Genomic DNA, 14,731 nt, shown 5'->3' on the forward strand with positions numbered 1-14,731 from the left:
AGTTGTAAATCAAACTAAGGGGTTGATGAGCTAATTTTTTGTTAAGGAATAATGGGTTGGATATGGACTTTCTAATCCAACTCATTAATGAGGGATATATATTGATATAGTTAAGAGAAAATTATACACATGAGATCATTAATTGACTTGTAAAGTTTTTGGAAAATCTTAACCCAATTTCTCTTCTCCTCTCCCTCTCCCCTCTCTCTTTGCCGCCGCCAACAAGGGGAAGCCTTTCCCCTTGTTGTCGTGACCACCACAAGGGAGAAAATGTGCTTCCCCTTCCTAACTTCCGAATGAGAGTTATACTCAAGGAGTTGTCTTGAAGAGCTCGGTGTGGATACGAATAGAGGCGAGGTTCGATAACGTCGCTACTTTTGATGCCCTTCTCGTTACAGATCATTCGTAAGGTACACCTAGCGTAAATTTATTTTTCGTAAAAATTTAATTATACGGTCATATTTGACATGTTGTATCCTTGTATGCGTGCGGTGTGTATGATGTAATAATTTAGGAATTATTATTGTTTTATTTTCCGCTGTGCATGTTTACGAAACATGTTTTAGCACACACCACATCGGACATATCTTAACACCCCCTCTAATAAGAAATGGTTTATCATAGTTACTGTTGATCATACTCAACTTTACTAAGTGTATTTATTAAAGGAAAAATAAGAAGTTGAATGAGTTTTTTTAAAAAAAAAAAAAATCAATATGGTGCACACTCAATTTCAAACTGACATACAAGTTTTCCGAAGTGACAATGGAAAGGAGTATTTTAACAAAATCTTAGGAAATTTTTTACTGAAAAGAGGATAGGTCATCACAACTCATGCATAGATATACCTCAACAAAATGATATTGCTGAAAGAAAAAATAAACACCTCCTGGAGGTAACCCGACCATTACTTTTTTACCAAAGTATTTGTACGGTCAAGCTATTTTAATTGCTGCATATTTAATTAATAGAATGTTATCTAAAGTTCTATAATTTAAGACTCTATTCAACACATTTATAACATGTTTTCCTATTGCTTGTCTTTTAGTTAATTTACTGTTAAAAATATTTTGCTGCACAACCTTTGTTCACAAACATAGGAAAACTGAAAAACTTGAGTCAAGGATAAGAAAATGTGTCTTCGTGAGTTACTCCCCTATGCAAAAAGGTTATAAGTGTTTTGATCTGATATCAAAAAAAATTTTAACAATGGATGTCACATTTTTTTTAACACAACTTAAGAAAATTCATCTTCAAGGGGAGAATTTAAGAGAAGATTCATTTACTAACTTTAATAATGTGTTTTTGTCGAATGATATGTTTTAATTTGAGCCTCCTGCCTCTACACAAAAAACAAATAGCCAAGGATCGTTCTTTGAAACTCCTCTCATAATGAGTGATGTTTTTACTAAATCTAGGCCTATATCTGACAATCAAAAGTCTGAGAAACAAAATTATGAAAAACCTAGTACAATGTCATAACATGATGAGATAGGTTATAGATTCAAGGAAGGGGAACAAACTTGGAAGAGAATTGTCTACTTGAAAAAGAATCATAGGAAAGGGAAAGATGAATCAACACTACAACATAGTAGTGATTCCGAGCCAAGGGAAAATCTTCATTCTGAAACTAGTACTGATAATTCTCTTCCAAGATCTGATAGGCAATCTGAGTCTGACATGCCAATAACTCTTCGAAAAAGTGATAGATCTTGTACCAAACACCCTATATCAAAGTTTGTGTTATATTCAAATTTGTCTTCATCTCTTGTTACCTTTTGTTCTCAATTATCCTGCGTAGACATTCCTAAAAATGTACAAGAGACCCTACGAGTTCCAAAGTGGAAGGAAGGAAGTGCTTAGGACATGAGAGTTCTTGAGAAGAATAATACTTGGAAAATTGATACATTACTGGGAGGGAAAAGTAATGTGGGATGTAAGTGGATTTTCAAGATGAAGTATAACTCAGACAGATAAGTGAAGAGATATAAGGTTAGATTGATGGCCAAAGGGTTGACTCAAACCTATGGTGTTGATTACTTTGAGACATATGATCCCATTGTAAAACTAAATACGATGAGAGTACTTCTATATATCGCTGCTAATCTAAACTGGCCTTTGCAGCAATTAGACGTGAAAAATGTCTTCCTTAATAGTGACTTAGAAGAGGAAGCATACATGGATAGTCCACTGAGCTTTGAGGAGAGATTCAGCTCAAAGGTATGTAAATTAAGAAAGTCTTTGTATGATCTCAAACACTCTCCGAAAGCTTGGTTTGAGAAATTTACTCAATCAGTCAGAAAGCAAGAATACACTCAGGGGCAAACTACATTATTCTTAAAATTCTCCACCAAAGGAAAGATTGTTGTACTAATAGTGTACGTTGATGATATTATTCTCACATGTAATGATGTGATTGAAATGGAAATGCTGAAGAAAAGCCTTGCAATTGAATTTGAGATCAAGGATTTGGGAGCATTAAGGTATTTCCTTGGTATAGAAGTCGCTCGCTCTAGAAAAGGTATTGTTGTCTCTCAACGAAAGTATATCCTTGATCTCTTAGAGGAGACAAGAATGAGTGGTTGCAGACCTGCAGAGACCCCCATGGATCCTAACGTAAAACTCTGAGAAAAAGGAAGTGTTCCTGTCAATACCAGCAGATACCAAAGGTTAGGGAAATTGATTTACCTATCTCATACTCGCTTTTTCAGTCAATGTGTTGTGAGTCAGTTTATGCATGCACCATTTGAAAAACACCTTAAGATTGCCTACAGAATTTTGGCATATTTGAAGACTACTCCAGGAAAAGGTCTATTTTTCAGAAAGACTAGTCAAAGAGGTGTTGATGTGTTTACTGATGCAGATTGGGCACGATCAGTTAATGACAGGAGATCCACTTCAGGATACTGCACCTTTGTATTAGAAAACCTAGTAATATAGAGAAGCAACAAAGTGTTGTAGCCAAAAGTAGTACAAAAGTTGAGTTTAGAGTAATGACTTAGGGAATCTATGAGGTGTTGTGGATATACAAAATACTTGAAGAACTCAAAAAGACCGTAGAACTTCCATTGAAGTTATATTGTGATAATAAGGCTGCAATAAGCGTTGCTTATAACCCGTCCAACATGATAAAATGAAAAACATTAAGATTGATTGACATTTTATAAAGGAGAAACTTGAAGTTGGAATCATTTGCTTACCATTTGTACCTTCTAACCAACATATAGCTGACTCTTGCAAGAGCTAACTTTGAACAGTTAATAAGCAAGTTGGGCATGATTAATATTTATGCACCAACATGAGGGGAAGTATTGGGAAATTAGGGGATCCTGATTTAGGGGATCCTGATTTCATAAAATCAGTAAATAATCTTTGGAAATCAAGAAATAATCTTTGAGATCCTGATTGCATAAAATCAAAAAATAATCTTTGATTTTAGTCATTTCTATTTCTTAGGTTTATTTTCTTTTATTTGTTACTATTTATGTATTTTGTATCTTCTATTAATTGATGTAATTTCTAGTTGAAGTAATAAGAAAAAATAATTACTTTTCTTCCCGATTTCGCTTCACCGCAGGATCGAGCTTATCTCCTCGATTAGGCAGGATTTATATTTTGATTTTTCTTATTGTCCTCATGACCATAGGATCGAGGTCCTTTCTTTAATCGAGGCAGGATTGGTCTTTGAGTTTCTTATTGTCCTCATGACCGTAGGATCGAGCTCCTCTCCTCGGTCAGTGCGGCATTGGTATTTTGGTATTCTTATTATTCTCATAATCGTAGAATAGAGCTCCTCTCCTCAATCGGGGTGGGATTGTTCTAGTTTTCTTATTGTCCTCACATTGCACGATTGAGTTTTTCTCTTCATTCGAGGCAAGATTCATATTCTGATTTTCTTATTATCCTCACGACCATAAGGTCGAGCTCCTCTCCATGATTGGGGCAGGATTATGACTTTCTTAATTATCCTCAAGACCACAGGATTGCACTTGTTTCCAAGATAAACATGTGTCCAACACTGACTTAGTGAAACTTCATTTAATTTTGCTTTTCGATCCGACTTAGAGGGGGCATGTGATACAACTCAAGTGAGCCCGATTGGGTCCTCATCATCTTCACCGCCCCACGCAATTTGATACCTCGCTCTACTCACCTAATTAAGGGCACTCCTGACAAGGAATCCATTAGAAATTCCTCGCTTGACTTATCTAGGGAATCCCTTATTCCTTATTTATTTTAGTCATTTGTCTACTTTTTAATCGCTCTTCATTCGACTTTGCTCTTCAGTCCGATTTGGAGGGGGGTATATAATGGAGCCTAGGTGAACCCAACCAGGTTAGCCCTTACCCTTTCTTCTCCACGCGAGATAGACATCCACTCTTGCTTCCCGCCTAGCTATGCTCACATCTAAGAACTTCCTTAAGCAGAAGACTCATAGCCAAGCCGCCTCTCTGACCCCAAGCTCTGACAAAACTTGACAGGTGTAGCTACCACGCCTAATAGCTGTCAACCACCCTCGAAAACCAAGGGTGACACCTAGCTAACGGCCCGATGGGCTAACCATGAAGCTAACATTTGGCTAATGGCCCTACTATGTCAAGGTACGACCCAACCATTGTCTCTGATGCCCAATTTCATGCCACCAGCCCAGCCAACCCTTGGCTCTCCACACATGTGGTAGGCCACTTAGAGATTCTATCTCTTTGGCTATATAAGGTTCCTCAAAGGTAAGTGAATGTATGATTTTCTTCCCTCACGTAGAAACTACTCTTCTCCCTCGAAGCACTCCTTTTGGGGCTCCTTCTTGCGTACACACGAGCTCTCTCAGCCTGACTTGACCGTTGGAGGAGCCACACCCGCCCGCGCTTTTGATTCGCAAGACGTCGAGGTTGATCAGTCGAAGGACGAATTCAGACACAACTCAAAGCCGAGGGGGAGAAGCGGCCCAAGTATGAGGAAGGACACCATCATAAGAAAGCAACTATAAACTGGCATATCAAATTGAGAAGGAGAAAAGTGGTGATGTTGGCATTTATGTAGCTTGGGGATGATCGAATTGTTTCTTAACCAAAGTAGTGATAATACAGGAGTTCAAGTTGTAGGAATGGTTTGAGTAAATCCACTCAGTTGTGCCCACATTCATTTACATCCAACAATCCAGGGTAAATTCATCTAAAGTAGTTTTTATTTGTACAAGTTGAAGGTGCTATACTACTGCTGATGTTATTTGGATACCAAACAACAAATGGTGAGTCCTTATCATAAGGCACAATGTCATTGCTACGTAGAAACTTTAATTCTAGATTAAATGAAGGTTACTGTTTTTACACATCAAAATTATTTATTGGTTAATTTAGAGAAGAAACATGTGAGATCAAGCTTATAGTTTTGTTCTAGATGATTCCCTGTCATGCATCAATTTCCAAATGCATCTCATCTACAATAATGTTCATTAGCTCACTTAAATTTTAAGTAAAAGAGTAGATGCCTTTTGGGTTTTATAAGCTGCAGGGGACTCAGTCTGATCAGGATCATTGCACAGTCCGGGAGGCCCGGCCATCTGCAAAGATTTATTGCTCATGACATCACCACCATAAAAGGAATCATCAAGTGTAACAGCATTTGATCTACTCAAAGGGCCACTGACAGGACCAATCTCAGAAGTCCTTTCGTCAATGGCAAAGGAAGGTGACATAGACATTGATGCACTCCTGGCCGTAAATCTTGGCAATTCAATATTTCCTGACAGCGTGGAGGAATGATCATCCTCAAGATCAGTCATTTCTCAAGATCCAAGCCTGAAAAAAAAAAATTGTGTTGGGTGAAATCATTTGGTGAAAAGCATCTCCTTAAACATTAAGAAGAGGAATTTCCCCTCATTTCAAGATATTAGTCCTCTTACATCGTGGCATTCTCCCACCCACTTTGACCAGGTTTTATCATTATGGTTAACTAAGTTGATAAGAAACTATTGGCAAACAATATCTGCATAAGAAAGTCATGCTTCTCATTTAAAATTATAGCAAGCATAATCACCAAGAAGCTAAAGAGTACAAAGAGTACAATTTTTTTCGGTATAAACCAGATTTAGAGTTTGTCCAAGATTTAAGTGTCAAAGAGAACTCTTGACTTAATACCAACGCTAGGTCCTCCATATCAATTGAATCAACCTCCGCAGTTGATTAAATTCATTATTTAAAAAAAAACTATTTCATGTCGGCCTAATTAGAACCGTCAATTTGGATAGAGCCCATCGGGTTGGTCCGTCTCGTCAAACAATTTAAACGAGTTGGATTGAAATTTTATCAACCCATTTAAAGGTAGATCAAGGCAGGTCAACCCGTCTGGGCCCGTGACCCACCCGGGTCGACCCACGGCGGGCTTAGGTTGGCTAGTGGGTTGAGAAAAAAAATAAAATTTTCTCCAAAACTTAAAACTAAAATGGAAAATTCAATGGGCTCATAGCTTTGACCCGCTTAAAATGTAATCCAAATTTAAAAATTTTAATCTTTTCTATATATTTTTTTAAATTTTTGGTGTGTTCATGGATTGGCCCGCCTAGCCAGCAACCCTCCTTGGGTTGGGTTGGGATTTCCCAATCGGCCAAGATGACGGGTCAGCCTGCCACAGACCAGCCCATCCTGCTACCGATTGGGGATTGTTCTGTTTGTTAGTTCTCTTCCTAATTAATGTATATATATATATATTTCACATAATTAAAGAAAGCTATATAGTAAGATCAAACGAAAACTCTAACTTCTTAGCTTCTGAAACATATAATTATTCTATACTCAACATTTCAATGAATACTGCCCAAATATGACAGATGATATGAACATAATAATCCAGATGTCAAATGCTTCATCTCATTCATATGATACAGTTTTTTGGCGAACTGTGGAGATTTATGCTCTGACATGTTGCACGAATGTCTCTACCAGTCTACCCTAGCCCCTATCGCCCATCCTTCCACAAAGAAAACAAATGTTCAATTACTTACAACGGTTAGGATGAATAATTAGTCAATTACGAATAAACTTGAAACAATGCTAATGATCTGATTATGTTATTTATTAATTGAAGTCAAAACATCTACAAATACCAGAGAAACACCAATTGAAACCTAACTGATATGAAAAGCTAATATCAGGCAAAGTGAAATCAGATTTAAGTATTGGCACTTCCAATTTCGTTGTAGTTAGCTAAAACTATAAGTTCTTGGATCCCATTCATTCTAAAATCATGTAAAAGTATTGGCTGTGTAATGTCTTCTCGGTTGTCCATTAATATAGACATTATCTTCAACTAGGAGATGCAGATTCAACATCCAAGTATGTAGGCGTGCTATGCAAACTAATCATAAATATTTAAGCAAACATAATATTAGAAAGTACTTGAAAATTAAATCTAAATTTTCGTGCAAATCATTTATCTTCCCACTGATCCATAGGGTTCTTGTTGCACTGTCTATACTATTTGAAGACAGACTTAAAAGGAAAAGGAAAAAATAAGCAGAATGATTCATGTTGCAAACATGGAGTTTGAACGCTTAAGCTATACGTCCTCAATAAATAAATGAAGAAAAAAAATGATATAATGAGCCAGTAAACTCAGGCTGAGATTATTGATCAGTATTTATACCAAATTGTTTCCGACATGTTTACTTTGGAGGACAGAAACAAAGTTCCTGTTTACTTCAAAAGATGTAACGGGCAGGGAAAGGATTTGAAGAGGGACCAAACAATCCCTAGGGAGAGGTGAGAGAACAGGGGGAAAAAAGCTAGGGGAAGAAAGGAGTAAGGGGAACGGGAACGGGAACGGGGGAAGAAAGGGGAAATAAAAATAAAAGAGACGGATCCATCGCGCAAGGTCTTCGCACACCGGCGAGGAGACCTCGGGCGGGCGGGTGAGCCCGCCTGCGGCCGCGCAAGGTCGCTGCCATGGCAGGCGACCGCGCAAGGCTTGTTCGCAGTTGCGAGATATGCCACGTCGAAGGAAAAAAAGAAGGCTTTTAGTCAAATTTGGACGGATTAAAAATTTATAAAAAATATTCCGTCGGCGAATTGTTAAATCCGTCCGCATCATGTGTATCAATGACTGTGTCAGAAAAGTATATAATTTATCTTTTTACAAAGTAAACAGTGGAAATATGTCTTTTGACAAACTAAACAGGGAATGTTTAGTAATGATTTTATCTTCTAAAGCTCAATATGTTGGGATATTTGTATTGGTGCAATCTGAGCGCGGGCAGAATGACGGTATACCGCCGTTTTGGCAAAGTCGAGGCTAGAGTTAGACTATATCTCTTTAAGACGAATTTGCCCGGCACACGATGCTCACGGAACACGGAAATCGTCTCCCAAGATACAACGACTTTATCTTGCGATAGCAGCACTACAAATCGCAAAACCTCCGAACCGAAGAGGCTTCTCGAACTCTCCAATGTAAGTATGGAATGCAATGCTTGCTTTGCTTGGAAGGAATTGAGTTCATAAAATGAGGATGTGAGGGACTTTATTTATACTAAGTGAAGGGGTATAAGAACCTCTTGGTTCAATTAGATCTCACTCATCCATTCAGAATTGGATGATGTAGATCGCATCCTTTCCTAAGAGGCACACTACCTCTTCATAAGATGTCACCCTTTAACTATCCAAAAGGAACTTAAACCTTTTAATTTCTCATTTATAATTTCTAACAATCCCCCACATAAATGAAAATTAATGCATGCATGTTATCACCTAAGGAGAGTTCAATCGATAAGTTAATGCATCGGGAGAGGTAGCTTGTGGCTTTGAACCTTCCGTAGTGGAATGTTATCGAGCATACTAGGCTGAGCAGTGAACGTGATGTTTTGAACTGCTCAGTTGTTTGTGTATACTAAGACAATAACACCCACACAGAGACTTATCTCACCTACTTTTGGTTCTCATGGTTGGTTCCGTTTTGGCCATAGGCACCATCTTGGATTCATGAGTGTTTCATTAAAACGGTCAGTCTTCACACTCACATAGGTGACACTTCTATCAAGAGTTTCCTACCATACTCCACCTTATAAATGTATAGAAGTCATTAAAAGCATACACTTAACCTCACTACATGTGGTAGGATAGCACAAGTTCATCCTAGGATTGGGATGGAGATAATATATCTCGTATGCTATAACACAACTTTTATAACTTCGTTGTCCCATTGAACCAAGATCTTAAGATCTCCAATCAACAAGGTTAGGTTACGGCTATAGTCGTTTTAGTTGTAGATTTTTAGTCTCATTCCTCTCGATGAGTCGTATACTTAATCTCGACTTAGCCCCTTCATAAGAGGGTATGCCAAGTTATCTTTTGACTTGACATAGTTGATTGCAATCACTCCGTTAGAGATCAACTGTCTAATGGTATTGTGTCTGCGACGTATATGTCGAGACTTACCATTATACATACTACTCTGTGCCCTTCCAATCGCCGATTGACTATCACAGTGTATAAGTACGGCGGGCACAGGTTTCGTCCAGCTTAGAATATCTTCCAAGAAATTTCTCAGTCATTCAGCTTCTTCTGTTGCTTTGTCTAGTGCTATAAACTCGGATTCCATTGTTGACCGAGCAATGCATGTCTACTTTGTGGATTTCCAAGATACCGCTCCTCCACCGATTGTGAATACATACCCACTAGTGGATTTGAAATCTTTTGTATCTGATATCCAATTAGCATCACAATATCTCTCTAAAATAGCGGGATACATTTTGTAATGTAATCTGCAGTTCATAGTATATTTCAAATATCTAAGAACTCGCATCAGTGCTTTGCAATGGGTAACATTTGGATTACTCGTAAAACAACTCAGCTTGTTTACCACACAAGCAATATCTGGACGTGTGCAACTGGCAATATACATCAAATTGCCTATTAACCGAGAATATTCCAATTATGATATGGGCTCACCATGGTTTTTCGCTAAGTGTTGACTTAGATCCATAGGTATTTTTACTGTAAAGAGATCGTACGCATTGAACCTTTTCAACACTGACTCTACATAATGGGATTGTGTCACATCGGATGTCTTGAGAATTTTAATTCCCAATATAACATCTGCTAAACCAATATCTTTCATATCAAAATTCTTGGTCAACATTTTCTTTGTACTCATGATTACCTCATGATTACTACTCATTATAAGCATGTTGTCTACATATAGACAAATGATTGCATGACCTTCAGGTGTGTTTTTGACATAAATGCATTTGTCACATTCATTTATTTTGAATTCGTTTGACAGCATTGTTTTGTCAAATTTTTCATGCCATTTTTAGGCGCTTGTTTAAGTTCGTACAACGGCTTAACAAGTCAACAGACATTTTCCTCCTTTCCTGGAGCTACGAACCCCTCGGGTTGCTCCATATAGATTTCTTCTTCCAACTCACCATTTAAGAATACAGTCTTAACATCCATTTGGTGTATTTCAAGGTTAAACAATGCTGCAATGGCTATCAGCACTCGTATTGACATAATCCTCGTCACCGGTGAGTAGGTATCGAAGTAATCAATACCTTCCTTTTGCTTGCATCCTTTGGTTACAAGTCTGGCATTATACTTGTCAATCGATCCATTAGCTTTATACTTGCGTTTTAGTATCCACTTACAACTTAATGGTTTAGTACCAGAAGGAAGGTCCACTAAATCTCAAGTATGGTTATTCATGATGGACTCGATTTCATTATTGACAGCTTCTTTCCACAATGATGCTTCGGGACTAGAGAGAGTTTCGCTTAATGTTCTTGGGTCTATTTTCGATATAAAAGTCATGAAGTCTGGCCCGAACGATTTCTCAACTCTAGCCTATTTGCTCCAACGTGGCTCTTCGCTTTGATTGTCAATAGCCCTTTTATGACAACTAAGTTCAGAAACATCATTTTCGTTAGAACTTTCATTGTTATCACTTTGAATGTTTCCCTTCTTATTCGGGAATATGTTTTCAAAGAATATTGCATTCCGAGATTCTATGGTGGTTCCCACGAACTATGAAACGATATGCACTACTGTTATGGGCATATCCGACAAATATCGCATTAAACGTTTTAGGTCCGATTTTTACTTGCTTTGGCTTGGGTACTTCGACCTTTGCTAAGCACTCCCACACTTTCAGGTATTTGTACGATGGCTCGCGGCCTTTCCATAGCTCATATAGTGTTTTATAGTTTTTCTTGTGAGGGATTTTATTGAGAATGCGGTTTGTTGATAATATAGCTTCCCCCCACAAGTTTTGGGGTAAGCCTGAATTTATCAACATGGCATTCATCATTTCCTTTAATGTCCGATTTTTATGTTCAACAACATCATTTGATTGAGGCGAGTAAGGCGTCGTTGTCTGATGGTTAATGTCAAACTCTGAACAAAACTCATCAAACAGTGCACCATATTCTCCACGTCTATCGCTACGAATTATTTTAATTCGTTTATCAAGTTGATTCTCAACTTCTGTTTTATCGGTTCTGAAAGCTTCTAAAGTTTCATCTTTACTTCTTAAAAGAAAAAGACATAACAGAACCTCGTGCAGTCATCAATAAAAGTAATAAAATACTTTTTACCTTCTCTAGTTTGCATGAATTTTAAGTCACAGATCACTATGTATTAACTCTAGAGGAGTCATTGACCTTTCCACTGAATAAAAAGGTAGTCTCGTCATTTTTACTTCCACGCATACTTCACATTTGTGTGTTTTATCCATATTGACATTTGGTAATAAATTTAACTTAACGAAACGTTTAAGAGTATTATTATTGACATGCCCAAATCGATCATGCCATAAATTAAAACATTCAACAACGTAGCTGGAAACTTTTATTTATTACCATCAAAGTCACGGTGTACAGTCATTACAACCATTTTGAACAGACTTTGTTTTAAATACCCCTTACCTACAAATACACCATTCTTCGTAAGTACAAAGTTGTTTGACTGAAACACTAGTCTGAAACCGGCTTTAACAAGTGTTGATCCAGAAACTAGGTTCTTCCTGATGTCGGGAACATAGAGCACATCAATGAGCGTTAGCTCTTTCCCATACGTCATTTTCAGAACAACCTTCCCGAGTTCAACAATCGGGGATGTCGTGGAATTGCCCATATAGAGCTTTCTTCCACTTATCGGAGTATACTTGGAGAAGATCGCCTTATCAGAACAGATATGATGTGTTGCTCCAATATCGATCCACCACTGCTTCGGGTTATCCATCACCGTGTTGGCTTCAAACATGACCGTAGTGAGATCCAATTCCATGTCGTCGGAAGTTACGACCTAGTTCATAGCATCCTTCTGACTCTTGGTTGGTTTCTTCGGGCGTCTACAGTCTTTGGACATGTGTCCTGACTTTCCACAGTTGTAGCATGTGCCCTTGAATTTCTTGCCTTGAGCCTTCATTTTGGATTGGTTCGGTTTTTTAGCTTTTGGCTCAGCCAGGTTCGACATCTCGTCGACTGCCCATTTTGTTCCTCTGGAGTCGGACATCTTTCGATTATCTTCCTCAATTCGTAACCTTAAGATTTGGTCTTCAAATCCCATCTCCTTTTGCTTGTGCTTCAAATAATTTTTGAAATCCTTCCATGACGGAGGGAGTTTCTCGATTATCGCGGCCACTTTGAACGACTCGTTCAGTTTCATGCCTTCGGCATCTAGATCATGCATTATTAGTTGCATGTCTTGGACTTGAGATGTCACGCTCGGCATCTTGAAACCATCCGACGATGAATTTCTTCAATCCGACGTTTTCGATTTTGTATTTATTTTCAAGTGATTCCCACAGAGATTTTGTTGTTTTCATCGAACAATACACGTTATACAACGTATTGTCCAATGCGTTGAGAACGTAGTTGCGGTATAGAAAATCTCCGTGCGTCCACGTATCGCATGCAGTTTTATTATCGGACTTTCCTTCCGTAGCAGCTGGCGGGTCTTCATCCAGAAACCGTATGAGGTTTAGCGTTGTCAGGTAAAACAGCATCTTTTGCTGCCATCGTTTGAAGTCGGTTCCGTTAAACTTCTCCAGCTTTTCTCCGTGTGAAATGGCGGTTGAACCATTGTTGATCTCAGCCATCAGTTTGCACGATTAGAATTCGTCTTAAAATTGTTGGGATCTTTGTATTGGTGAAATCTGAGCGCGGGCAGAATGACGGTCTACCACCGTTTTGGCGAAGTCGAGGTTAGAGTTAGACTATATCTCTTTAAGACGAATGCACACAATGCTCACGGAACACGGAAATCGTCTCCCAAGATACAACGACTTTATCTTGCGATAGCAGCACTGCAAATCACAAGACCTCCGAACCGAAGAGGCTTCTCGAACTCTCCAATGCAAGTATGGAATGCAATGCTTGCTTTGCTTGGAAGGAATTGAGTTCATGAAATGAGGATGTGAGGGACTTTATTTATACTGAATGAAGGAGTATAAGAACCTCTTGGTTCAATTAGATCTCATCCATCCATTTAAAATTGGATGATGTAGATTGCATTCTTTTCTAAGAGACATACTACCTCACCCGTTAACTATCCAAAAGGCACTTCAACCTTTTAATTTCTCATTTATAATTTCTAACACAATAATCATGACAGAATAAAAGCAAGGGAAAAAGAACATAAATACATATAAAAATATTTTTTAAATTTTTGTTCGGAATCCCCAAATCACCTTGCTAGCTGAACCAATTAAAATCCACAGAAAGTGCCCTCGTTCCGACTCATTCATAACCTATCTTAAACACGGTAGTAGCCCAAAAATATCCACTATTTCTACCAAAAATCATCTTCTTGAACCCCCACAAGCAATAGAAACAGCAAGATAACACAAAAAGTCTAAATCTGCTGCTTCCCCTAAACTAACCTTGCAGACCCGAGCAGCAAAGGAAGAAGCGGGAACTCCGTCCCCCGGCCGGTTCGGGTTCAAAGCGATGCGATGGACAAGGGCAGGCGTGCTGAGAATCGGTAGGCGTGATCAGCTCACTGTGGGTGAGTAGACAGGCAACTTCATAGAGAAGCTTCTTGACTTTGACCAAAATAAGTCCTTAGAGTCATTTATGACCATGTGCGCATTATTGCCACATTTATGTCCGGTGATTGCCCCGCGTGCATGTAAAAAAAAAAAACAGATTCGCACGCTAGAAAAATCACGATAATTGATAATTGAAGAGATAGGCGAATAGGAGTCAGGAGATAAATAATGTGTTTGATTCACATTATTACGTATGATTTTAATTATGTTATTATTAAATAATCACATAATTAAGGTTATAAAGAATAAAATATAATTAAATATTATTTAATTCATATAAAAAAATTTATTTGTTTGAAGATTTTATTGAATAATATATTTTAATATTTTACTATATTACCCTTAGTTACGAAACCAATCATATATTATTATTATTATTTAAACTCTATATTTTTTTTATTTTTTCTCTTTCATATATTTTATTTATGTTTATTTTTTAAAGTTTTTTAAAGTTTTTTATGTTTTTTTATTTTTTACGTTTTTTTTCTTTTTTTATTTTTTTTATGTTTTTTTAATTTTTTATGTTTTTTCTAATATATATATATATATATATATATATATAATTACTTTATGTTTTTTTATTATTTTTTATGTTTTTAAAATTTTTATATTTTTTATTCCTTTTTTATTTTTTAAAAAAATCCTTTTTTTACTTTTTAAGTTTTTTATTTTATTTTTTATATTTTTTAAC

The 14,731-nt window shown here is 37.4% G+C and overlaps 1 protein-coding gene across 2 annotated transcripts in view; it reads right to left on the bottom strand.

Moving 5' to 3' along the window:
- LOC122038330 (probable cyclic nucleotide-gated ion channel 20, chloroplastic) overlaps positions 1 to 14,042 on the bottom strand; it is a 76,709-nt gene extending 62,667 nt beyond the window's left edge. For both annotated transcript variants that reach the window (XM_042598028.1, XM_042598027.1), the window contains exons 1-2: positions 13,873 to 14,042; positions 5,489 to 5,798 (exon numbers count right to left, since the gene is read on the bottom strand). In XM_042598028.1, the coding sequence (XP_042453962.1) occupies positions 5,489 to 5,782 (294 nt within the window). In that variant the 5' untranslated portion in view covers positions 5,783 to 5,798; positions 13,873 to 14,042. The remainder of the gene's footprint in view (positions 1 to 5,488; positions 5,799 to 13,872) is intronic.
- Between the last annotated feature and the right edge of the window lie 689 nt (positions 14,043 to 14,731).

Source organism: Zingiber officinale, chromosome 1A, assembly GCF_018446385.1.
Source record: "Zingiber officinale cultivar Zhangliang chromosome 1A, Zo_v1.1, whole genome shotgun sequence".
Taxonomy (NCBI): Eukaryota; Viridiplantae; Streptophyta; class Magnoliopsida; order Zingiberales; family Zingiberaceae; genus Zingiber; species Zingiber officinale.